The sequence below is a fragment of the Trachurus trachurus genome, assembly GCF_905171665.1.
Source record: "Trachurus trachurus genome assembly, chromosome: 24".
Classification (NCBI taxonomy): Eukaryota; Metazoa; Chordata; class Actinopteri; order Carangiformes; family Carangidae; genus Trachurus; species Trachurus trachurus.
This window is the reverse complement of record NC_139910.1, coordinates 7,075,816-7,103,166: the sequence shown is the minus strand read 5'-3', so window position 1 is coordinate 7,103,166 and position 27,351 is coordinate 7,075,816. Positions and strand designations below refer to the sequence as shown.

The 27,351-nt window shown below is 41.8% G+C and overlaps 1 protein-coding gene across 2 annotated transcripts in view; it reads left to right on the top strand.

Annotated features, from left to right (window-relative positions):
* The window catches only part of man1a1 (mannosidase, alpha, class 1A, member 1), a 170,348-nt gene that overhangs the window by 44,284 nt on the left and 98,713 nt on the right, over positions 1–27,351 (top strand). For both annotated transcript variants that reach the window (XM_084001324.1, XM_084001325.1), the window contains exon 3: positions 26,292–26,407. In XM_084001324.1, the coding sequence (XP_083857450.1) occupies positions 26,292–26,407 (116 nt within the window). The remainder of the gene's footprint in view (positions 1–26,291; positions 26,408–27,351) is intronic.

Below are 27,351 nucleotides of genomic sequence, written 5' to 3'. Positions count from 1 at the left end.
AATGTTACGAGACAGAGTTGTTTTCGAGGTAAATTCATGCGTTGGGAGCAGTTTTCCGGCAAGCAGTCTCTGCATTTACCTCTAAAACAACTCCGTCTGGTAACGTTCTGTTATTATCTCATAGCGTGGTGAATGTGCAGGTCACAACTTGTCCACCAGAGCGTTTTGGAGTTGTTGGATTGTGTATTTGATGAGTTTGATGAGGGAAACCAAGAAATCCCATTAGGCTCCGCAGCTCGCGGCTCTGCTCCGCCGTTCTAAAAATAGCTTGCACCGACAAATAAAGGTAACAAACCTGCTGCTATGACTATAGGGATTCATAAAATCATGGTATTATTCTGGTCCCTGCGTTACTTTGCACTATAACACATTCTGTCAGTCATTTCTGTTGCAACAATTTTATGTGCAAAAATGCTGAAACTATGACTAAAGTAACAAAAATGAAGCTTCAAGATGATTGTTATAGGTGAGGCCATGAGGTAAATATCTTGAATGTGACTCAGCGTTTCTTCAGCCTACTTCCATGTCTTGTATCCCTGTCTGTACAGTGATGAGGCTCTGGGCTCTGAACGCTTCTGAAATGTGGGTGACCTACAACTCAACACTGTGGTGTAGATGAAGCTGCTGCTGCTGCTGTACATGTCTTGTAGTTTAGCACTGTCTCCTCACATGGATAAAGGTTGTGGGTTCAATCCCCAGACTTTTCTGCGTGGTCAGTCTCCCTGACTTCCTCTTGCATGCACATTAGGTTAATTATGGGATGCACAGACCTGGCTTATTCAGTCCCCAATGCTGATACCAATACCTGGGCTTAGTATCAGCCGATAACGATTTGGTACCACAGTTGAGTTAATAACCTGTACACCTTGCCATCAGGACTGACTTAAACATCGAATTGAAGCGAACAGATCGACGTCATGGATCAGCCTCATTATCCGATACCAGATCTAGCTAATTTGTCAATATCTGGGCCGATATCCGATCTTAATACTGGATCGGTGCATCCCTAATTAATTGGCGACTCTAAGCTGCCCCTATGACGGATGTTTGTATATCTATATACACTTCGGCCCTGTGATAAACTACGTAGTAATCTGTCTGGGGCGTCGTGCCCTGCACAGCCTGTTCACAACAGCTGATCTGCTGATTGAAGTGACACCAGTGATCTGGACGATGCTGAAACACGTCATGGGAAACCTCTTAGTCATTGTTGATACAAGTGCAGCTTTAGATAATATATTTTGCAGTGATAATTGCACCCAGAAAGTATTCTAATACACTGTGGTTTCTGGTTATTAGTGCTATAGGCTTCTCATTGATAGCTGTGTGGCTTTGTCGGGTAGAGTTTTCTATCCGACTGCAGCAGCCTCACATTAGAACTTAATGAAGTTTCACCCTTGAATCTTCGCTGCATTAAAAGGCCAAGAGCTGAATTCCTAATGTTGAGTTATTCTCTAACATCACATCTCTGAAGCCTTTCTGTATCTTACATCATTGTGGGAGCAGAGTTTGCATTATTTGTGTCAAGGCTCGATCGTTGTTGATTTTTTTTTTTTTTTTTTTTTAAGTTTCTGCTCGCGTTTTGCCGTCAAATTATAAAAGTGACAGGATGACGGCACTTTGAGGTGAAGAAGAATAGGAAAGTTTGAAGTCACAGGTTTGGTGTAGAGGCGTTTTGTTCAGTTTTAGACACCGAGGTGATTCTTCTGATGTCGAGACGCACTGTTTGTCTATCAATACTCTGAGACTTTCTGAAGTTGAACTTGTTAAAAATTTGATTTCCAGGCTTTTTCGCTGTGTGATAAACACTGGAAATGTGTTTTTTTTTCCTGCTTTGGTAGACATGAGGACACCGTTGTGTCAATCTGCAATCTTTGTGTTGGGAATTAAAATCTGATTTAATTTTTGCATTGTGGAGAAAAGGCAAATAATGGAAAGTGTCAAATGTACACACAGGCCCTGACAGTTTTCAAATGACATTTTCACACAAGTTTCTTCTTCATTCAAACTGAAAATACATAACTCGAGTCTTTGCCCCCTCCTGAGGAGGAAGAAAAAATGCCGAAACCCCCACTAAGTCTTTTTCATTATACAGTGTGGAAGATTTACAGGCTCATTTTTAATGATTGCCTTCTTATGTTTAATGGGGAAATTCAATCAGCTTTGTGTAAATTCCATCCTCTGTTTCATTACCGGAATTTATCATACGTAAATGTAGAAAGGGAGCGGAGAGCAGCTGTGTGAATACTAATTGTGAGATTAGCCCGGTGTTAGTGTTTCTCTCTGTCTCCCCCTTCGCTCTATCCATCCCTCATGTCTTGTGCTATAGAAAGTAAATAGGTTTTAGTTGACTGCTCCGGCAGCAGCACCGCTTCCATCAGTAAATAAGACAGCGTGGCCCCCGGGGGCGTTGTCACAGCCGTCTTCCAACTCCTATACAACATGATGTATGGTGATAATATTAGCCTGACATGGGATATTATGCAACAAAGCTACTCTCCATTATATCTGAAGGCTATTTCCTTGATCTACAGTAACCTGGGCCGCTGCCTGCGAGTATCCAGGAGCATTAAAACTTTAAAAACTTTGTCAATGGCACATAAAAAAGAGAGATGAATGAACAGATCTGTTAGCAGTTATGTTATTCTAAATTAAACATTAGTTATATATTAAAACAACAAAAGACTATGAGAAGTTTTTTTTCTTATGTAAGACAGAAACTTTTAGAAGAGGAGAAAAACTCTATTAATGAATAATTAACTAGCTGCTCTTTCATCCTCAACATTTTCAACTCAATAATCCTTCAGACTGGTAAATTGAAAATCCTTAAAGGTCTCATATTGTATAAAGTGAGATTTCTACGTGTAGTTTGGTTACAGATCAGCTCTTGGTTCTATATTGATCCTGTAAAAGTTTCACCACTTCAGTCCACAGAGAAATGCACACAGCCTGTATTCAGAAACTGAGCCTTAAAACCAGCTGATGGGACTTCCTGTGACTTTGTGATGTCACAACAAAGCAGTGACCAAGCCCCGCCCCCACCGAGTCCATCGTCTTGCATTATTTGGCTTGTCTGAGCGTTAACTTGATGTTTACTTGAAATCTGCTACATTTTTATTTGAACAACAGCCAAACCAATCAGAGAGCCGCCTCTCTTCTGATTGGCTGACGCTGACCTGTTAAAGGGATAGTTCAACATTTTGGCAAATTGGCCCATTGCCATAATCCCTATAGTTTTAGGAGTTGGTTTGTTATCTTTAATTGTCGGTGCAGACTATATGGATTATGGAAATGGGCCAATTTGCCAAAATGTTGAACTATCCCTTTAAAGCTCCAGAAAGAAGATATGGACAAGCCAACGGGACCTTTCACAACAGAGCAGTCATGACTCTCAGGCTTGCTCCAAGGTTTTTGGAGTCTTAAAACTACCAATATAGATCTTCTACTTCTTCTTCTTATGGATCGGCAGGAAAAAGTTTTACACCTCGGTTATACTCCAGAAAATGTTCATCCTTAGCTCATCCTTTTTCAAATCTTCTGAGATCATCTTATTTTTTGTTTTTATTCCAGCAGCTCTGTCTCTTATCTCTACCTTCCCTTCATTCATCACAGATAAAAAATAAAAAAAAAAAAATGTTCAGTCCATGTTTGGAAACGCTCACAACTTTTCAGGGTGGAAAAAAAAGCCGAAATCTTCTCCCAGGGTGGGATTTTAATTTATTTATTTACCAGCATCCATCCTTCCAAAACGTTGGCAGGCAGGCGACGAGGCTTATCTTCCCCACCAACAACTTTGGCAGACCACCAGCCGTAATTTGGATTTGATTTATCAAACAATATCACAAAATTAGTTTTCTTAACCCAAACACTTCAGCGTGAAGGAGCCAGAGATAATGAGAAGTTTGCAGTCGGCTCCAAATCTCGTATTAGCGTTGACAAAGTACAAATCACTGTCCAATTTAATGGTTCTGCTCATGTCTTTTCTATTAGTGTCAACAGCAGTGTTCTCCAGAGAGCCAGTCTCGCTGAAGAAGTGGATGGTGATAAAAATGACTCTGAATTTTTGATGAGAAGAGCATGCAAATAAAAAAAAAGTTCCATTAAGTGGTTTAGCTGCAGAAGCAGAAGCAACAACATGAGGCTTCTTCTTATTGCTGTTTAAAAATGACTTATTTCCCCAAATTAGTGAGTTTGAAAGTGAAAGTGACTGAAATCTGCTGCATGTCCTCGTTTAGTTTAAACTAGTAACAATGAGGTCTTACACGGACACAGTATTTCCCACCTAAACAGTGTTATTTAGCCTGACAGCTTTCTGTGGATGTCTTTTACTTCTTCCTTTTTGGACTGGTTCAAGGTGGGCGGGGCTTATCTGGAGTTCAGAAACATGTAAATTAAAAATGTGCTGCAGTTTTGAGGCCGTTTGTGTCATGGTGTGCAAACATCTGAAACAAAAGCAAACGCGCTCCGTAACCCGTAGTCTTTTGTTTATGGCGGTTAAGACTACACAAACACACACGTCGTAACATCGTTATCCACTGCTCAATTTATTGATTTTTCGCCAGCTTCGTTGTAAACACAAGCACATGGAGAAGAGGAGCTTAACCAAAACAGGGGAAAAGCGACCGGACTTACATAGTTCTCCTTTAAGTTTCCTTAAATTGAGTCATGAATATGTAATGTTGCCAGCAAAATACTATATTGAATGAATGCAACATTAATGTACAGTAACTTTGAGATGGAAGAGTTTAGATTATGGCGGCACAATTGAATCAATTGAATCAAAATCACATTTTCGCCTAAGTACAACATCCAAATTGTGAAATCTGTCACAAGTCTTTTGTGCATTGTTGCTATAGAGATGCCTTGGCCGACCAATCATATCCTCAAGATGTAAAGAGTTCCCATCAAGATGTAAAGAGTTCCCAACAATCACCACATCATCAATTTTATATATTTTTAAGTGGAAATGAAAGGTAAAAATGACCATTCACATTGAATTGATAGATGCAATGTGACCTTTTTTGGATATTGATCAAATATTAGTAACAATACAAACTGATACAGTGTTTGTAAAGTCACATACTTCTGTAGAGGAGCTGTTGACAAGTATAAGAAACGTGATGAGTGATGCTCAGTAGCGGTGACGTATCGTACCGCAGATGTGAAACGAATGAAGGGTTTTCTATTTAAATCACACGTGAGCTGCACATTGATCAGCTGAGTGAGGAGCCGGCTGATCATTGTTGTTGTTATAGCATCTTTTCATCTCATCGGACGCAACAAATGTCAGTCAGAGAGCGTATTTCATCCAGACCGCGTGCTCGCCCGGCCTCGCTCTATAAATACAGTTTGTGCAGCTCAGCTCACGTATGATCTGATCCGGTCTGGTCTGGTTATACACGGACGCTGAGTGATTGTGACATTTCAGATGCGACGTCAATAATACCGTGCAGAGTTGATTTATTATAATTTAATCAACGTGCGCATGCAGCGTCCGCCGTTTGATGTCAGTGACAGTAACGAGTACAAACTGATGACGTAACGTTTTGATTTCATCCTCGGCTTCTTTTGTTGTTGTTTAAAAAAAAAAAAAAAAAAAAAATCTAATTATGCCTTTTAGCAGTGCAGAGTATTTTGTAAAGCGAGACCCCGATCAGCTGCAGTAAACCAAGCTCCCGTCCCTGGAGACTCTGTTGATTCACCATGTTTGCTAAAATTAAACACAGCCAGAGGCGACGGCGGGCGGCGGCATCCATCTCCCCTCCTGTCCTCTCCACTTCCTCTCTCCATCTTTTAGCGCTCGGCTCAGCTGTCTATAACTGGCATGCTGCTGTCGAGGCTCGCCCACGAGAGCAGGTATAGTACATCTTTCTACTTTTCCAAATCCGGAGCGGAGCCGAGTCCGTCCCGCTGCGACGCTGTGGATCTGCCAGCAGACGCGGCCGGTTCACTGAGGCTTCAAGTTGGAGGCCACAACCTGCTGAATACAGATGTTAGAGTAGGAAAAAAATGTCAGATGTCTTTGTTCTAAATGTAATATTTTAGGTGTGAGGAATATTTTGAATTATTTAGATCCCCTCCTCTCGCTCGGCGCTCTCGTAGCTGTCCGACTCTTAACACAAGCTGTCCGTCTGAATCTCCATCAGCAGCTGAGGAGAGGACTTTTTTCCACAGTTGCCAAAAAAATAGTGAATTTAATGTGTGCATTGTCCTCGGGAAGATGAATTATTACCTTGTTAAGTTTCTCCAGAACATCAGGAACTCATTTGGAGCTCGGTGCCAGCGGAGTTGTCAGCCCCGGCCTTAAGCTGCAACCTGGCTCCTGTTCGACATTATGGAGTTTAATTTCATCTCGGAGCCCCCATTATAAACCAATGAGCCAGAGGTGAGGTTTGTACCGAGCCTGTATCCTGGAGTCCAGTCGCTGCTGTTGTTTTTTTTTTTAATACAGACACAGGAAGGAACATGGGGACTGAGGTTTTAGCTCAGAAAGTCCAGAACTGCTCCTTCATTACTCCATATGAGCCATAGATGTCAGACTTCACATCACAGATGACATAATGATGAGGCTACATATACAGATAGTAACTTATATTGTAAGGGAAACTGTTAAGGACTAAAATTAAAGGAATAATTCACCCAAAAATATGAAATTCAGTCATTATTGACTCACCCTCATGCTGATGAATACTCCGGAGTAGTTTTTTATTCCTCAAAGTGCATCTGGAGACCCGGGAGGCTGGTTCATAGTCCAACAAAAACTTTACATGAGATTAATAGGGCCCGACACAAAAACATCCATAAAACTACACAAAAAACATTTAATATTCCTCCACACCGCTCATCGGGCGCTATTAATCTCGTATAAAGTTTTCATTGGACTACGAACCGGCCTCCCGGGTCTCCAGATGCACTTTGAGGAATAAAAAACTACTATTCATCAGCATGAGGGTGAGTCAATAATGACTGAATTTAATTTTTTGTTTTTTAAAATAGGTTATGTTCCAAATTTAGAAACTCAGATATCGGCAACCAAGCAAAATATTCAATAAAATGATAACAGCAGACATTCTGTATGCTTATATCCATGATACCTTAACAATAACAACAAATAGATCACATTCATTGTTGTTTCTAAGCTCCTCCTACATTGTAACTCAAGATATTAGCTACCAAGCAAAATATTCAATAAATTGATGACCTATTGGGTCTTCAACGTTTTCCAGGCCAAGGACCTCCAAACTACTTATATATAGGCTATTGTATAAAATTGTGTTTTATATTTCACTGGTCCTGTAGTGCCATATGCCAAAAGTGCCATATTCTGGACTATAAATCGCTTTTTTTTAGGAGTTTGGCTGGTCATGTCACTCCTATATTTCGAAGGGACTTACATAAAAAACATATGCCATGTCATCTATGATCACAACAGGTCACAACTATGCTCGTGGTAACTGAACGCTGCTACTGCACCAATGAAAGAATTAACACGACTAAACCATAAAAAACAGAAAACACAAAGCAGAGTTCCCCCCACTGTGTTGTTTTTCTCAGGGTTTTTATGCATTTATTTTGAGAGGGCAGCTGGAGAGAGACGGGGGCGCGGAGAGAAAGTGAGAGGGGGGATTGACACGCAGCAATGGGACTGTCGGAGGGTCGCTGCAGCGGCCGCGCTGCTCTACCAAGACATATGACGCTTGTGACTCACCCCCGGTCGTCAGCGCCGCGGTCACCGAAGCTCATTCTGGGAACATTTACACCGGGCGCGCCGTGTCATGTCTTGGTTCCACTGTTTCAGTCAGTACGTTTACACGCAGAGCTTAATCGAGCTATGCTCAAAATTTGATTTTGGCGTCAAGTCGGACTTCTGTCCTTGTCTCAATTTACATGCAACTGAGAAAATCGAATAACTGACGGGGTCCCCTCATGCGGCGTCACCCGTTGTTTCAGCAGGTTAATACGCCCCCTGTCCTGTTGACTTCTCTGTCACCTCGTAAAAATCTGAATTTAAACAACTTAGTAAGCTTAGTAATAAATTCTCAACTGCAGTACCCGACCAGACGCGTCAGTCTGGGCCGGATTCGCGCTGAGAATAGGATACGGGCTCTCTCTCTCTCTCTTTTTTTTATTTTTATTTATTTATTTATTTTAATAAAACACTCGCTATTGGTAAATGCATTGAATCGGCGCTGACGTTGGGTTTTCTTCTTTACTTTGCCGGGTTCAGGCAGCTTCTCTGCTCCACTTTGTGCCGTCTCTACGGTTGTGGAGCATGCGCACATGCATTGTCCAGTTATACTCCGACTAAGGCGTATACATGACGGAGAAAATCGAATTCCAATCGCATTATCTGAGTGTCTTAATCGGAGTTCTCCAACTCCGATTTCGGACTAAGGTGTTTACATGCACTTCAGTTGTCCAGTTATAGTCGGATTAAGGCAATAATTCGTTTTTTTCAAGTGTCATGTAAACGAGTGTTTCAGCGTTTCAGTGACGGCCTGACGCTGCTTCATATATATAATACAAATTATTGATTATTTGTCATGCAAACAAAGGGGGGTGGGGCTGTCTGTGAAAAGAGAAGGCAACAATGCCTAACTGTCACATGTTGTAGTTGGCACTACGTTGGCTATTCCAGTTTAAAGCGTCAGGTATGCAGCAGGACCAGTGGTACAGCGTCCTACAGCGTCCTTAAGTTATTAAGTTTCACTTTCACCACGCGCTGCTGTTATGCATGCGCACTTCTCTGTGGTGTGTGTGTGAGAGGATGCAGAGATGAATGGAGATGAATGAAGGCCATCGTCCGACGGCGGCGGCAAATATCGCTACATTTTATTTTTTTTAAGACGTTAGTTTAGGCGGCAGCGCTTTCCTGTTAAGGCGGCCGCCTTAACAGGAAAGCGCTGCGGGAAACCCTGATTTGATTCTCTATTAAGTCCGAGTCCTTGACATATTCAATGAAAGGCCTCCATATACATTCAAATATGTGTTGTTTAGCCTTCAGTATGTAAGTAATTCTTTCCAGTGGTAGGCTTGACAACATCTGTCTTAAAGTATCAGAATCTTTATTTTAATATGATGAAAAACTGTTGGATATTTTATCTAAATCGATATCTGAAGCTGCCTAGAAAGTAAGATCTGCTGTAACTTCATGTCTCCATGACCTCCATGCAGTGTCCTCCATGGTGGTCATAACAACAACTGAATCTGGTGTACGAAGCTGATTTCTACACACAGTGTTGTTCGGCCATGTCGGCTCAAACAACAAATATCACTCAGGCTTTTCTGGCAAGTGTGCGTTTTTGTGTTTTTCCGTGTGTGTGTGTGTGTGTGTGTGTGTGTGTGGTTTCCCTGGTCGGCACTCTCTTTAATTGTTGACACCGCTGACAGTCGACTGGCTGCGCTTCACAACAGCAAAACAGACGAAAAGGTTGAAAACATCATCTCCCCCCTCGTCTCGCCTCCCGCTCTCGCCCACGGCCAGCACGGGCAGGCACTCGTGTGTTCAACCAACCAAAGAAAATGTGTGTGTGTGTGTGTCTTTTTTCTGCCTAAAATAAACACACTTGACTGGGCCACAGCACATTAAAGGTCACTACTGATGTCTCCTGTTGCAAAGGGGGAAAAAAAACAGGCTGAATTTTTAGGTCGTTTGCCATCGAGCCCAGAGTGACCCGGACGGGGCCACGGGAGAACATTGTGTTTGTGTGTGTGTGTGTGTTTTTATCTTGTTTTAGTGTGCCTCATCTGTATGTGTGTGTGTGTGAGAGCAAAGATGCCATCTGTCTCGTTGGTCTTTGGGCTGTTTTTCTGAGGAAGAACCAGAGGAGCCTTAAAGACACCTTTTTCTAAATGTGAGCGCACGGAGAACACAAACAGACACACACATGGAGCTCGCCCCTGCAGCGCCGAGCCGACACATGTGACACAACCTCAGTGTGTCACTGTGTGTGTGTGTATATGTGTGTGTGCTCACTATTCAACAACAACACATGGCAGCGGTTGAATAAAGACAGAGGAATTCTAAACAAGACTGAGAATAAAGATTATTTTTCACTATCAATTAATCAAATTCACCCTAAAGCTTTGCAGGCCATGTGCAGACCGTCTGCTCCACACATCGCTGTGCTGTCGGACTGACGGGGGCTCGAGAAAACAAAATGTGTGATTATTATTCATTCAAGGCTTTTGCCCGGTTTGTTGTTATTTTTTTATTTTATTGACATTTTCCAGCAGTTTAATGCAGCGCTGCACCGAGGCCATTCTGAGTTCAGAACAGATATTTACTGTTAAACTGTTTTAAAGGTTTTTGTCACAAGTGCCGTGAACCAGAATTGATGGAGGGTCGAATAATGTGAGTTTATCTAAATATGAGGAATATTGGCTGATTAATTAGTTATATTTTTTATTGCCTAATTTCTGTATCTGTGCCAAAAATCCTGTATGAAGTGAAAAAACATGAAGTGCTCGTCGTCTTATTTTCTCAGCTCCCAAAGTGCGATCTTCATATGTCTTACTTTATCTGAGTCTAAAAAGCAAATGTGATGGTTTTACATCATATATAATTAATAGACAAACACAACAAGCTGAAATATTGCCTTAAACCACTTATTGATCATTAAATTGTCTCAGTTGTACAAGTTTATGTATTTAAATAGCGAGAATACACCTTTACTGTGTCTCAACTGTTCACTATCAAAAACACACAACCTAAAAAACTTTGTAAAAGTGATGCATGAAGGAGAAAATCCAAGATATTCCTCCGTCTGTGCTCGTGTTGAAGTCACTCACAAACTTTGTGGTAAACACAATAAATAAATCAATAAGTCCTCTATCACCAATACAGTGAAGCAGCTCATCAATTTGTCTGCTCTGAGCTCCACGCTGATCTTAACTCATCTGGTTAAAGTGTAGAAACACTGACGTTCTTTATATGAGATGATAAAATCAAGTGGCATTGAATATTTTTGACTTTTCCTCTGTCGTTCTTTTTCTTTTAATATTTCCTCTGCCACCTGGGGTTGAGCTCATTCACAGCCGCTGTGGACTCTGGCTATTTGCTGGATGTGTAGCTAAAGGCGGTGCGAGGGAGTAAAAGGCCCGGGTATCTCCTGGGACACGGAGGCTTTCTCAGAGGAGAGGAGGTTATCTGGCCTGGCCCCGGCCTGCAGCGCTCTTTAAAAGGCCGTTGGATCTGGATGGATGAATGGCAGGATGCTGCAGCCAGGGCTTTGTGATGGTTTCTACTCTTTAGGTTTTTTTGTTTTTTTTTCTGTGCCTCTGTCTGTCTCCTGTGGCTTTTTTTCCCCCTTCCACACCGGACCTCTCAGTGGCTCTTCTGCTCCTCTTCCTCCCCCCTGGAGTGATGCTGCACTTGTCACGTGGTGGTGATACCAGGCCGGAGTAAAAAGCACAACTGAAGCTTCTCTCCATAACATTTACCACTGACTTCAAACACGTCTCAAGTGACGGCTGCATCCGTCACTCCATGGGGCAGCGCTGTTGTTACATGGTTTCCCCGTTTTGACCAGTGTTGGGCACGTTACTTTTAAAAAGTAATTAGTTATAGTTACTGGTTACGAGTTAGTAATGGAGTTATTTCATCGTAAAAGTAATTTATTACCAGGAAAAGTAACTATTTTGTTTTCTTTTTTTAATGAAATGCTCAAATATGTCAAATTACTTATAGACTTATCTCCTTAACCCCTGTTTATCTGCAAGTAGCCAACTTGCTCAGTTGTACTCCTCCACACAGGCAGGCTCCATGACGTGCTATATCATGATGTGATAAACAGCTTTTTTCTGAACAGTTGATGAACTGAAAACAATGTATAACGTACGCTGAAAGAGGAACTAACAGGATTACGCACTCCGTAACCAGTAATCTTTTGTTTATGACAGTAACGTCATCCACTGGTCCATGGTTTGATTTCTCACCGGCAAATGCACATGGCCAGGTGGAGGGTTAGCAACACAGAGGAAAAGCGACCAGACTTGCATAGTTTCTCTCTAAACGGGTACCCTGTTTTTCCAAATAGCAAAACTGGGTTTCTTTAAAACCAGGAAATCAGGATGTGACCTTTATGTACAAAAAACAGAAATAGGATACTCAAAAACTCTGATTATAACTGGGACACTCAAGTCCATGAAACCACATTCATTATTGACCCATCACTGCGGAGACAGAGGTCCGGCCTTCCTGATTGGTCCATCCTATTGTTTCCAGCACCGTGCATATACTCCCTACTATATTTACGATGGCTCCTGCAAAGAAAGGCCTTTGTGCCTGAAACTCAAACTGTGCAGCTCAACGTTTTGTGAGTGTAAAGTGAGAGCGAAGCAGGTCTCCAGCTTTCTGCCAGAGACTGATTTGGGTTGTTGGTTTAAATCAGGCACAGATGTCTGTTTAACCATGGTCTATTATACCATTAAATGTGTCCCAGCTGGCTTTTCCCCCCCTTCTGGCTTTGTCCTTGATTCTATCACGCTATTTATTTACAGTAGAGACCAGTGCAGCTAATACATGAGATTTAACTCGTAATCGATATGTATGGCTGCTGCATGTTGCACTGTTTCTCTTTTTCTCGTGGGATGACTGAGAGGGAGCAGGAAGCAGCTTGACATGAAAATATGAGAGCAACTCTCATTTTCAGTTTGATTTGTTTTTGCGTGAAGCAGCCGTGGCAGCACAGGTAAGCAGATACAGCAGAGAACATACCTAATGCAAAGTCATGCTCGCACATCCTTTTTTTAAACAAATTATTCTGTTTGAGTTCAGAAATACAGTCAAATTAGTGTATTTATTAGGTCTGGAAGTCAGCAGAGGCCCCATTTAATGATATTATCGTAGTTCTTTAGTCAAAATCTGATATTATTTTGATGTTATAACATTTTGTGATCCCGAGTTAGGGGTGTATATTGGCAAGAATCTGACGATGCGATATGTATCACGACACAGGGGCAACGATATGATATATTGCAATACAATAAGAAAGACAAAGTATTGCAATTGTTTTTCTTTTTTGACTGTGCTACAGCTGTGAATGTTTGTGTAAATTGTTAATAAAAAAAATGGATACAGTGCTTTTAGAATATCGATAAAGTATTGTGTGAAATGATGTATCGCAGTCGATATTTCCTTACACCCCTCTCCTGAGTGCTGCAATATTACACTGTAAAACACTGATTCATTATCTTTTTTACGACTATAAATTATGTCCTGAAAAGGAAAACTTCTTCTCCATCTGTTTTATCTGATGATCTCACTTTAAATCACTTTTATTCCTCCGGAATGAGATTGTCAAGCAGACAGACTGACTAACACAGTCATAAAAAGTCCTCCAACTATTCTACTGCCAAAAACTTCAATTCATATTTGCAATTTATATAATAAAGGATCAATACTTGGCATCTTCCACACAGATCTCACAGTACAATGCTGTGTCAATTTCCCCCCCTCACTCCAGAGTATTGATTAAACATCGGAGCGAAGACTTAGACACAGGTCACAAACTGTAGAGCTACGGAGGATCAAATACCGAAAAGAAAACTATTTTGAAGTCGGATTTATAGGTTTTAGTTTTGGGGACATGTCTAATGTTGCGAGGAGGTTTGTTACAACTGAAGGTAAAAGACCACAGAGACCTGAAGGAGATTTTTGGGGGTTTATAAAAGAAGAAAGAAGAGTTCAGTCCACTGTGTCTTCAGATTTTAAAATCAATTCAAAACTGTGCAGGAAGCCAATAAAGGCCAGGACAGGAGTAATGTCAAGTCTGTGTGTGTAAGTGTGTGTCCCACAGAGCAACGCTTTGAACTCCACACAGGGACACGACTGCACCAACCTGTTTAACATCGGGGCGTTTTCACACCTCGAAGTCTGAACCAAGGTGATTATTGGTTGATTTGTAAACAGACATGACATTCGCCCTTAAGCTATGGAAAATGAACCAACAAGTTTGTGGCATCGTTCCAACAATAATTATAGCCTACTGTCATTCAGTGAGCTGTAGTGTGCACGCTAACATGTGTAGGCGAACCACCACAACTTCCTGTTAGAGGTACGAAAGTCCGAACCATCGAACATAAAGCTTTGAGACTACAAAAGTCCGAACCGTGGTTCTTTTTGGTCCAGACCAAGTCCACTTCTTTCATTTGGACCAAATTTCAGGTCTTTGGCCCGGGGGAGCTTTCACACCTGTAAACAGGGTTCCTAAACAAGTATGGGAAAACGCAAGTATTGAAAAAGTTTGATTTTAGACATTTCCAGGTCTGGAAAAGTATGGAAAATGTATGGAAATATATTTATCTGGTCTCATCTTTAGTTATTTGGGTTAATTATTTTGTATGCGCTATTGAACCCAGCTGCAATCTCCTGGAAATTATTTGGTGACAAAATGGCGTGCACATTCAGAATAATGAAAACAAACGATTAATTGCATAATTTATTTAAATAATACATCTCTAATTACTCAAATGTCACAAATTATTGGAATTTTTTTTTAAAGAAAAGTCTGGAAATTAGGGTCTGGAAAAAGTTTGGAATTTTGAAAAGTCAAATATGTAGGAACGCTGTGTAAAGTCCGTAAGTCCGGACCAAACGAGGTCGGTGTGAAAACTCTGTTACTGTTGTACATGTGATGCTTCCAGGACTCGTATAACAAGTCTGTTGAAGCCAAGAATCCAACAATCAGTCGTCTTATTCTTCTCGTCTTGAGCTCGAGGCCTCGATGAGTCATGAAGGAAGCAAAACGGCAAAATTAAAAGCAAAAATATGAAACTGATTCCCCTCAGATGACAGATCACATGACCTGTTCTCAGGGCTCAGGCGCCATCGCGTCTCAGCGTCGGTTGAATGAGACGTGATCCAACGGTCACAACCCCGTCAAAGCGTCAAAGCGGGTCTGATTCTGTCGGGCAGGTGTAGAAATATTGTTATCTCACCACCAGTCAAAAAGGATTATGTGTTTTTTTTCTTTGTGGTGTCTTTCTATTTCCAGACGAGTCATTTAGTTGGTTATATAATGTGACACTGAGTCCTGGGGAGCAGCCTCCGCTCCCACACAGCATTGTGCGTGTCTCTGAATCAGATATTCAATCTCTGTAATTGAAATGGATGGAGTAATTCTGCTGTGGCCTTCCCTCAGGTTTTTTGTGTTGTGTGTGTATGTGTGTATGTGTGTCTGTGTGTCTGTGTGCGTGTGTGTGAGGAGGTAGTAGGGGTTGGATTTGGTTGCGTCTGAAACGATGTAAATCACACTCTGCACAGAGGTGGGAGGGACGGAGAGCAGGGAGCACTGCAGCAGCTCAGATGGGAGTATCCATCACATGGATCCACACAAACACACAGACACACACACGTTTGTATGGCTATCTTTGTGAGGACACTCATTGACATAATGTTTCCCCAGCCCCTTAACCATCCAAAACAAATGCGTAACCTTAACCACTACTCTTAACCTAATTATAATAACCTATTATAAAGTCTTAACCCTCAATCAGCCCTTGGAGGTCTGAGAAAGTGAGAACCAGTCAAAATGTCCTCACTTTCCCAAAATGTCCCCACTCTGATGGTTTAAATAACTGGTCCTCACATGTGTAGCTATACAAGTACACACACACACACAGACACACCTTGTAGCCCTGTGTTGTGAGCACTCATCTCCTGAGCTGTTGCTAAAGAACCTTGAGTGTGCATCCACATTAATTAATCATACAGACACACACACACAACAACAGTTCTGCGCCCGGGCTTTTAACCCCGGCCCTCCGCAGCTCGGGGCAACACACTGCAGCAGCTGCACCGCCCATCCTACTCATCGCTCTGTGTGTGAGTGTGTGTGTGTGTTAGGGATGTAGGCTACAGCCAGTGCACTATTTGTATTCAGATTCAGATTCGGGCTTTAAAAAAAAAAAACTTTGGATTCGTATTCGGGAAGAAACCGGAAGTGGGCGCACTGACTTCAGCCGAGCTAGTGCTACGCCAAGCTAGCCGGCTAACTTCCACTTTAGCTCTTGGCTAACTACAGTAGAACGGGAATAAAATAATTTAATCGTGCGGCTCTTCTAGACTTTCCAAACGTAATCGGACTGAATGGATCAAATTCTGGTAGTGAAACGAGTCGTTTCGAGCCAGGGGTTGTGACACTAGAAAAAAAATTATACACCGTTTTATAGCCGCTTCTTTTCCCATTATTGTCTATTAGAAAAATGCTAAATTGTTGAACGGTGGCCCTGGAAGTATCGGTGAGCACTTCCTGTCTACTGTAATGCAATGCATGCAGGGAGTTGCTGTTTCTTAGCAATCCTAACGTGAACTAGACACAAATGAAACAAAAAATCTAGTTAGCCGAGAGCTAAAGCGGAAGTTAGCCGGCTAGCTCAGCGTAGCACTAGCTCGGCTGAAGTCAGTGCGCCCACTTCCGATTTCTTCCCGGATACGAATATTATTTATTATTATTATTACGTTTATTTTTAAAAGCCCGAATCCGAAATCGAATACAAATAGAGCACTGGCTGTACACCCCTAACACACACACACACACACACTTGTAGACACAAACACACTCCCAAAAGTTTCCACAAAGCTAACAGTTCAACTCGAGGCTCTTGTGTTTGTGTCTTGCCACATCCTTCATTTCTGAATCACATACACACACACACACTCAAAGACACACACACACTAATGCCTTTCTCCGTAACCTTGACAAAAAGTGTTGACGCTTGAGTATCTGCCAGCAGAAGCTAAAAGGTTAATGCACTTTAAGGGTGTGTGTGTGTGTGTCCACGCCGTGTGTGTGCGTGCTCTCTGCCTACGATAACATGATTAGCTGAAGGCTTAGCCATCACTTTCCCCTCACCTCGCCTCCCCGCCTCCCGCCACCTCTCGCAAAACACAGCGTAGCCCCCGGTCGTCTGGGCGGCAGCGGCCGGGGGGCCGGGAGGCTAAACGGGATCACCAGCCGGAGCCGAGACCTGGATCAAATAGCAGGATTAAGGATTAAGGACCTGGAGTTTGCATTGAGTTAACATCAGGATATGGGACAGTGTTTCTATCCTGGGCTGAGAGGAGCAGTGAGCTGAGGAGAAAAGATTCATGGAGGGATTTTATTTATTTTTCTTCTCAAAGACCGAATTTTCATAAGACGAGAGCGGCCTGCAGGTTTTTAAATATCAATGACACTTTGACGGCTGTCGGTCTGTGATGCCAATATTCAATTATCTCCACCAGTCAAGAGGAGGAAGAGGAGTTTGTGTTTTCTTCTTGGCTGCCTGTTTTGTATGTGCAGCAGCAGCAGCTCGTCTCCTGGTGACACCAGATGAACAGATTGCTCAGGTTGACTCCATTAGATCTGCTGCTGATGTTTCCAGTGTTGTGTTTTTTTTTGATCGTAATTATTTTTGCTCTTGGGAAACTGTTGGACTTGATTTCCTTCTCTGGCTATTTTGGTAAATCAGAAGATTTTACAAACAAGCTGTTGCAGAGGAAGTTGTTTTCCCGATGTCACGACGGGATCATGTGGTCTGATCTCAGAGGAACTCGGTTTTAGCTTAACTTTGTTTTTGATGCTGCTCCTGTGTATCCTGGCAACGACCGCATCTCAATCTGTCTCAAGCTGTACTCACCTCCGACTTCAAAGAGGCGTTACCAACGGGCGTAGATCAAAATGCCTCTGTACGCAGCTGGACAGACCTCAAACCAATCATGACAGAACTTGTCAATAAACATGACATCAGTTAAGACCATGTTGCATGTAGATAAAAAGTCCTGCTAGACTTTACTTCCCTGTCTTCTGGGTTCACCCTGGCTAACTCCTGTAATCACAGGCTCAAAACACACACATTGCATCAAATACACCTGAGCATCAGTGGTTTTGCATGAATTTCCCTCTAAAACAACTCTGTCTGGTAACGTTCTGTTATTATCTCATAGCGTGGTGAATGTGCAGGTCACAACTTGTCCACCAGAGAGTTGTGGAGTTGTTGGATTGTGTATTTGATGAGTTTGATGAGGGAAACCAAGAAATCCCATTAGCCTCCGTAACGTAGCTTTGACCAGCTAGCGGCTCTGCTCCGCCATTGTAAAAATAGCTTGCACCAAGAATTAAAGGTAACACACCTACTCCAAAATCTATAGGGATGATAGCAATGGGCCAATTTGGCAAAATGTTGTACCAGCCCTTTAATATCACATCTGTTATGGAAAGTTGAAACCTTCCTGACGACATTGCAGAGCAGAGTCTGAGCTCTGAATAATAATAATATAACAGCGAGGATGAGAAGAAGATACAAAAGCCTCAGCGAAGGAGAGCTCAGTGTGCCCCACAGCTGGAGGGCACAGCTGAATGCTGAGGTCACATTGTGTGTTCAGATTGTGTGCATGATGTAATGCACATGACATTTATTGTTGTTTGCTTCTTCTTCTTCTTGTTCTTCTCAAAGCAAATCAACCCAGGTCCAGAATTGACTCACTCTCTCTTTACAATACGAGAACTGTAGAGTTGATCCAGTAAAACGTAGCAGAGGCATGTTCAGTACGTGATGTAATGAAGGTGATGTAATGTACAATAGTGCAAGTTTACATTGTACTGTAAGCACTGGTGGTGCATTTAACCCTTCAACAACCAAGGGCCTGTCCACAACCTACGACAGGCCCAGCATTAATGGATAATCTGCATTCAAGGTCTTCTTACTAGCTTTTACCAGAGCTTTCACTATCTTCCTCATGGTATTCATCTTAAAGCCCCTGTATGGAGCTTTTAACTGGATACGTAAAAGTCTCTGGTTTCTGCTGATGTGTTACCTACAACAGCAAATGAGCCCATCAGTGTGAATATACGCTATTTCTAAGTAGTCTAATTCTATACCTCTGGAAGGCATGGTCGGGTCGGACCACTGACGAAACTATATGAATAGATACATTACGCTGCAAAAAAAAAAAAAAAAAAGAAAGTCCCGTCTTCTTTCCGACGTTTCCAAAACAAATTTTCACGCACCGGCCAGACAAACGTCTTCATGACAGTGACAGTTTCGTCCAAAGGGGCCGCCAAAATCAACTCTAAATGAAAAGTCTGTACAGGGGCTTTAAGATAATACTATATAATATATATCTCATCACAGCACTTATTGATTTAAAACAAAAATCAGAAATAATCTGCAGCACAACATGGGGATAAGTAGTAATCAATGATTTGACACAAAACAACAAATACCACACTTCAGAGAATAGAAATCAAAATCTTCCCCCGACATGTGACGTCTTCTTCCCCGTCCCTTCGTCAAGTTCGATGCAGTTCGTCTCATTACTTTTTCCTCCATAATCCTGCTCAGACAAAACCTCCTCGACAGAAGGGTAAAAAAAAAAAGAAAAAGAAAAAACTAAAATATTGCAACACGTTACAGAATAAGATGGATTCAGTTGGGGGAAAGATTCAAAGGGATCACTGCAGGCTTATTGCTTAATCCCTGTTTTCTTCACAACAACAGATAAACACACTCACACACTCACTCGGTGAAATTGTTATTCCACCTACTGTTTATGGATTTAAAATGCTGTATCTACCTTTCAAGGAAGACTGAGGGCTGAATGAGTAGAGATCATGTTTGCATTTTGACCTCTGTCGACACAATCAGTGGTGTGAGAGCCGGCGAGCCAAAGAGACGGCGGCAATCACTCAGCAGCGCTCCCACCTCGCTGCCACGCAGATTACAACTCTTGTCTCTGACGCCTGATTGTGCGAAGTGAAGGGTGTGTTGTGCTGGAGATACAAACAGAGCATCGTTCTCCTGTCTGACACACACACACAAAGTGAAGGACGTGGGGGTTTTGCATTGAGTTACAGTCGTTATTGACCTGCTGATACTGGTGCTATCACAACTCATCTGCTGCAGAATACATAACATAACAGTACACAAGAATCTATTGGACATGATGGATCAGAGTGAGTGCTTTTATGCGCTGCATTACTTGTTCATCCATCCATCTTCCGGAATGATAACGATAATCCACTTCGCTTCGTCATGTGATCGGAAAGGGAAATGGATCGGTGGTCCAAAGGATGCACTGATGGACCGGATGAAGGATTGTCCTGGAAGAAGAAGAAAAAATGAGTCATGAATGTGAAGGAAAACAATGGAATAAAGAGGCGAAAAGATTGACAGAGGCCAAGTGGATGTGGGAAGAAGACGAGCGACCGGATGGATTTTGTTTCAAGGTTTCACAGGAAATAGACAGTCTGGAAGTTTCTGCTAACGACTTTTGGACCTTCCAGCCTCTCCATTTTTCTCCCTTTCTCCTCCATCCATCCTTATTCTCTGTCTGGGAACAGAAAGGTAATGATTCTTGTCTTCTCGGGACACCTGCTCTTCCATTTTTCATCCCTCCATCCATTTCCCATGATCTACTTTCTGGGGTATGTCAAGGAAACGAGGAGCATCACCCTCCTGAACCGCTGCAGGTTTTAGTCTTTCCATATCTGAGGATATCCTGGACTCCCCGCTACTTTTCCTGCTCAGCAACATTTCACCTTCCTGCAGCCTGTCTTGAAAATTACCCAGCATTCATTAGTTTCACCTCTGACATTGCAGCACTGTGATTAATATCAAGATCAAGACGTGGGTGATCACCGAATGGCAGGGGATGAATGTGGAAGTCTTCTGTCGGAGCACCGACTGCAACACTTGTATAAACTGCAGGAGGCAAAGCGAAGCAGTCTTTCACTTCAAATGAATGCATAGCAGAGGGAGGCAGGTTCACACTCAGGGGCAACAGTAGAGCAAGTGGAGCGTTTGTCAGGATTACTAAACATCAAGCAGCTAAAGGATAAAGTCAACGCAGCTGGGCCAAAAAAATACTGCACCTCTTCGAATGACCACTAGAGTCCAAAAACCACTTCATCAACATAGACTCCCATGTTAAAATTCCCATTTATACAGTAGAAATGAACATGGCATTTGTCTTTAATAAGACTTTTACATAAATGAGGTAGTGTTTGCTTTGATTGACAGATGGTTTAGTGAATATTTACCTGAAACCTGCATGCAAATGTTCCATAAACGCCTCATATGCAGACTTTTGATAGATCCTACAGCAGCCAGACATTCATACAGGTGTTTTTGCAAAGATTACATCATTTGAAGATAGTGAAATAAAGCATTAGTGGTTTTACCTACCTGGATAGGTCTTAATCTAATTGGATCCCTCTATCGAACTAAGGAACGGCTTAATCTAACTGGGAACGTCTTGATCTAATCTGGTGGATCTTAATCTAACTGGGAGCATCCTAATCTACCTGGACAGGTCTTTATCTATCTGGATTTGGTGGTGTTACTCTAACTGTGAGAGGCTGAATCTACTTGGATGAGTCTTTCTAACTGAGTCTGGGTCTTAATCTAACTGGGAGGGTCTTTATTTACCCAGACAGGTCTTTACTTACCTGGGCGACTAGACCTTAATGTCCCTGTCTTCGTCTCAATCCCCTTTAATGTCCTTAATCTTAACGGAATGGGTCGTAAAATACCTTTTCTACCTGGACCGGTAACCAGGGCAGAATATCAGATAACCAGCCCCCGGTCACAGACCTACAAACCTGTCCCCCTTACCATCCTCTACAGGAGTAAGACACCCAGACCTAAAGGATCATGTGTCCTTGTTGTCTCTAGCTTGTTGACCCCCTTTTACAGCGACAGATCATCACATGTTGTGTTTTGCCCGACCGAGTAGAAAAAAAAGCATAAAAACACTCAGTTTCTAATGATATAAAACAGAAAAATAGTAGCAAATCATCACATTTTCTGAAGCTAGGGAGCCTTTAATGATTTGGCCTCAGAATGAACTTCAGTGATTCATTGATTATCAGAACGGTCGCCCGTTGCTTTTCTGTGAATCTACAACAAATTGCCGCAGCTCCCGAGGCGGACCATGTTGCTGTGGGAGGAAAACACGGCTGTTTTGTGGTTTTCTGGAAAGAATCTTTTTTTCTTTCTTTTTTTTATTACAAATGTAAGACTTCTCCCAGTGTGACAAGCCAAACCACCACCTACAGCAAATATCATAAGGCCCCGTCCTCCCCTACTGCTCCATCCCTCCTCCGCTACCACTCAGGCTTTGCAGCGGCATCATAGACGCTGCCCTCTGCTGAGCCATCTGCTACCTCACCATGCTCACAGGCGCTAACAGAAACAAAATCTTCAGCAGCACACACATCATCTCCAAGATCACCGGACTTGGCTCTCGGCAGAATCCCATCTCGATTTTTTTTATAACCTTTCCATCTGGACACGGACACGACTCCCAGATCTGGTAACAGGCTGGTTGTCTGGTTCTTGGTGCCTCCTGCCATCGCCGCCATCACACATCCTTTTATTTAAAGCCTCGGTGTCATCTGGGACTAGAGTCTTCAACATTTCATACAATAGATTAAAGGTCAAGAGGGAAAAAATGAAGCACCATCAGAAGAGCAGACCTACTTCAGCAACAAGTGATTACTTTATCATCCATTAATCTGGTGATGGATGTTGTGTTGTCTGTAAAACGTCAAAAATAATGAAAAATTCCCACCACAATTTCCGAAGGTGAAGCCCTGAGTGGTTTGTTTTGTCTGACAACCGACATCGCCTCAATGAGAAATATTGATTTATTGTCATGTATGAGCAAGGACAGCAGCTAAAAATCCTTTCATGTGTCCGACTGGAACTGAGATTTCAAATGTTTGGTATTTCTACAGGAGCCCCATTCATTTGTTTTAATTAGCCAGAGATCAAAGGTTATTCTGTTAACTGTGTCAGTCCTTGACATGTCTACTTCTAACATAATAACATTTTTCTTTTCAAGTCCTCTTAGAACAACCACTCCATGTCGTAGATGAATAAAACACTAAAAAAGAGTCGTTTTTTTGCTTTGGAACGTTGCATATTTTGCCACAAAATCATTGAAGTCAGTGGATGAATAAATTGAAAATCACGAATGTCTTTCAATTTAATGTTCTGTATCTTATAATAGTATAGTAATAAAAAAAATATTTTAATTGACATGATAAGAGTGTCACCTATTTAATTCTGGTATGTAAAATAAGTTTTCAGGTTCTAGCAGCAAGAAATGTTTGTCTATTTTGTTGAAAATTCAAAGACAGTTCACATAAATATGCAGATATACATCCAGATAAATGAAATATGTATGTATAGGCTGTGTGTTTGTTGAGACATTCAAATGTAATTTCGCTCACAAAAGAACTAAACATCTACAAATCTCCTTCCTTCTCAAAGTTTCTTGTACTCTGAATATTTGATATTAGTATTCTGTTCACTATTTGACCATCTGTGTCTCTCACATTATGCACTCACACACAGACACACACTCTGCGATATGCACACACACACACACACACTCACAGATTCGAGAAGAGCAGTGAGGGGGAAGGAAGCACAGTGACAAGACAATGGACAGGAGTAAAGTGTCTTGTCCTCTCTTTGTCGCCTCCGGGGGCGTCAATGGAGCGAAAATGTGAGAGGGATGAAAAACAGGAAGGACAAGTGACTGGATCTGCTGACACCTCCATTTACATGCTCTCTGTCTCCGTGGCACAGCTTCAGGGAACGTATCTATGAACAACTAACGTCACACGACCGGAGGGACGGACACGCCTCGGTCGCCTGACGTTAGCCGTGGGCAAAGTCGGACTTGTTGTCGGCGGATGATGAATATGATTGACTGTAGAAGACGTATTAACTGTATAATTCAGATTTAATGCGCAGATCATGTGTGCAAGTCTTTGTTTGACAGCTGTTCAAAGGAATACTTAGCTTAATTAGCTTAGCAAACAAAAGCAGGGTGGAAACAGCTTGTTGGTTTTGTTTGATTACACATAATTTTTTTGTTTTTAAATCCATACGCAAACTGAGATCATGAGTTGCCAGATATAGTTGCTGTTAACACGATTTAAAACAGGTGTTTCTGTAGTTACATTGGTACCAAACCTGGCAACCTCACTGTGACGGATCCAAAGGTCATGGTTAATGCTAAGCTAGGCTAATTCCCTCTGATTTCAATACTTAAACACACAGTTACAAGTGTGCGATGGATTTTTCTCTTGTCTGATTAAACAAACAAAGCAAGTAGTACTAGGCTACTACTCAGTACTCCACCTCAGCTGTTCACAGGAATAGCCTACTACTCTAGCTTAGCGTAGCTTTACGTAGCAAACAAAAACAGGGTGGAAACAGCTGGTTGGTTTTGTTTGAATAGCCTACTTATATTGTATTTTTTAAATCTGTATGCAAACTGAGATAATGAGTTGCCAAATAGGCTATTGTTGCTTTTAACATGATTTACTACAGTGTCTTTGTAACAATGTGTTGTTACATTGGTACCAGACCTGGCAACTTCATTGTGATGGATCTAGCTTACCTTAGCAAACAAAAGCAGCTATAGCTATAATCCATGCGCAAGCTAAGATCATGAGTTGCCAGATATATTTGCTTTTAACATGATTTACTACAGGTGTCTTTGTAGTTACGTTGCTACCAGACCTGGCAACTTCACTGTGGACCAGAAGGTCATGGTTAATGCTAAGCTAGGCTAATTCCCGCTGACTTCTATACTTAAACACACAGCTACAAGTGTGCTATGGATTTTCTCTTGTTTTTCTTGGGAAAACAAAGCAACAAACCTCATCATCTGTAGAGGTTCAATATTCCACATCAGATTAAACACCGTTATTATTTTTCCACTGTGGTTCTTTGTAATCAACATCATCCTCACTGCAGGTCACTGAGTTGTTTTCATCTTGCTGCTGCTGCGGCGGCGGCGGCGGCGGTGATTTTAAGAAATAACACAGTCACGGTCACAGTGAGCTCTGCTGCTATATAGTTCTTCTGATGGACTCCAGTGGCTCTACATGATTCAGCATTGTGTTTAATGGAAAGCTTTTAGCGGCTGCCGAGTCCTCCCACCACTTACACAGGGATAAACCCACAGATTCACACAATAACAGCCCAGCGTCTCCCTGCTATGGCGTTCATCCTGACACCACTCTGCTGCCTTTTCTCAAACTTCCTCTCCTCAAACTGTTTTTCCTGCTTTATTATCGTTTCAGGGTTTTTCCCTCCTCATTGTTTCTCTGTGTCCTGTTTCTCTCCCTCTGCTCCCGCTCTGGTTTTTATTTCCAATGGTCCCTCTTGTTTCTCTTCACCTCCCTATCGACCATTTTTGTTTCTTTTTGTATCAATCAATCCACAAATTAATCAATCCATCAGACTTTTTTTTTTTATTTGCTTTCAATTTATTCTGGGTTTTTTCTTCAAATAAAAGCACAAGCAGAACAATGAAACATCCAAATGACAGGGATGACAACAAAAGAAAGACAAGCAAAAGAAAAGTTCATCAAGAGAAATAAAAGGACTTTATTTCTATAGCACTTTGCATACAATTAAAAATGCAACACAAAGTGCTTCACATAATAACACTGAGACTATAATAAGACTAAACTGTACTGAGGAAATGTTGTCATAACAGTAATATGATATGGGGAAACACCAAAAGGAGGTGAGAGAGTCTATAAAAATGAAATAACTAAAACTGGAGCATGTAAAAGAAGCAAAACTATAAACATAAGAAAGGATAAAAAAAGAAAACAGGATGAAATAAGTACAAATAGCCGAATAAATAAATACACAAATGACTAAATCTAATAAAAACAGGCTCAAACATACAATAAGAGATGAATAATAATAATAAAGTCGTTTAATATGAATGAAACGCTGTACTTTCTCTGACTCAAACACAGACTTTGGTGTTGTTGGATTCATAATTTGGTTTTGGTTGATGACGGTGATGCTGTGATGGTTTGTGTGTGTGTGTGTGTGTGTGTGTGTGTGCGCCCCCCCACCCCCCCACCCGCTATGAGGCTAATCACTAGAGATGAGCAGTACTCCCGACGTTTCATCAGCGCTGATAATCGCTGCCTCTCACCATCTGTCGAGCAGAAAAATAATTTATTCACCCTCCAAACACAAACTCTTCACGTCTGCTGTTTGTTCTGTGCCTTTTTTTTTTTTTTTGCTTTTTTTTTCTCTCTCGCCGAGGCTGCTGCCAACACCTGTTGTCATTCATACTTTACCAAATGAATGGTATTCACACAAACATGCCTTTCAGCATTTCAACCAACTCCACGGGGGAATTTCGGCTCATTTGGATATTTTTTTTAAATTTTATTTCATCTTTCACAGTGTTGTTGTTTTTTTTAACAGACAGATTCAATGTAAAACTAATAACAGCCTTTTTCTGTGATTTTCTTCAGGAAGTATTAAAGGAGCGACGATCGTGGATGCTCTGGATACTCTCTACATCATGGAAATGTCTGAAGAATTTGACATTGCCACCGACTGGGTGGAGAAGAACCTGGACTTCAATGTGGTAAGTAAAGGACGTGTTAATGTGTTTGTATGTGTGTGTTTGTGCTCACAAAGACTTACAGTAAATCATTATGAGGAATGTTGGAGAACCAGGTCTTGCCCCTTCACCTGCATTAACATTCATTCACGCTGACTGGAGTTAAATGGAAAGACTCTCGTTGTTTTACCAAAGACACGATCACAGTGGAGGTTTGTGACTCAGCAGGTGTTGACAGACTGAGACTCAGAGTCCCAACTGTCAACTTTCATCCTCGTCTCCGTGTCTGACTCAGCAGCGAGCAGCTCCTCCACCTGCCGAGGAAAACCACCAAAATGTGTGACCCCAAAGCTTTGAAAACCAGGGCTTTTATTTTGACGGGACAGAAACTCAAACCGTTTTCCTCCAGCTCAGAAAAGACTGGAGCGAACATTAGGTTGAATTAAAACTTGAGCTTTTGTTGCAGGTAATTAACCTCCCGCCTCTCTGTAATATTTATTCCATTCCACCCAGCCTTCATTTGCAAACTGACCTTTTATTTGTTTATGTCGGCCGTGCCCCCCGGTGAGCATTTGGGACGGGAGCCATTATTATTATTATTTGAGCACCAGCTTTTTTTTTATATGAGGATTTGCAGCAGGTGAAAGTGCTTCCTGTTCTCTCGCAGGCGTCCTGGGTATCAGGCTGGAAAAACGTCTGTACTGGGAGTTTTTCAGTAAGAACATGAACGTAATCCCAAATGTAGATCACCACCTGTCTGCTGAGCCGCCGCCAAATCCAGCTGTAACATTTAGAGAAATGCTCCAGACTGAGTGCCATAAAAAAAAAAGAAGACAGTTTTGATAGTTTTACAATAATGTTTTTTCTGAGCAAGTCTTGTAAGGTGTCTTTGAATGCACCTAAAAATGACATGAATGTTATTATTACCATCAAATCTGTCAAAGAATAAGAAAATTCATGTCGCAAAT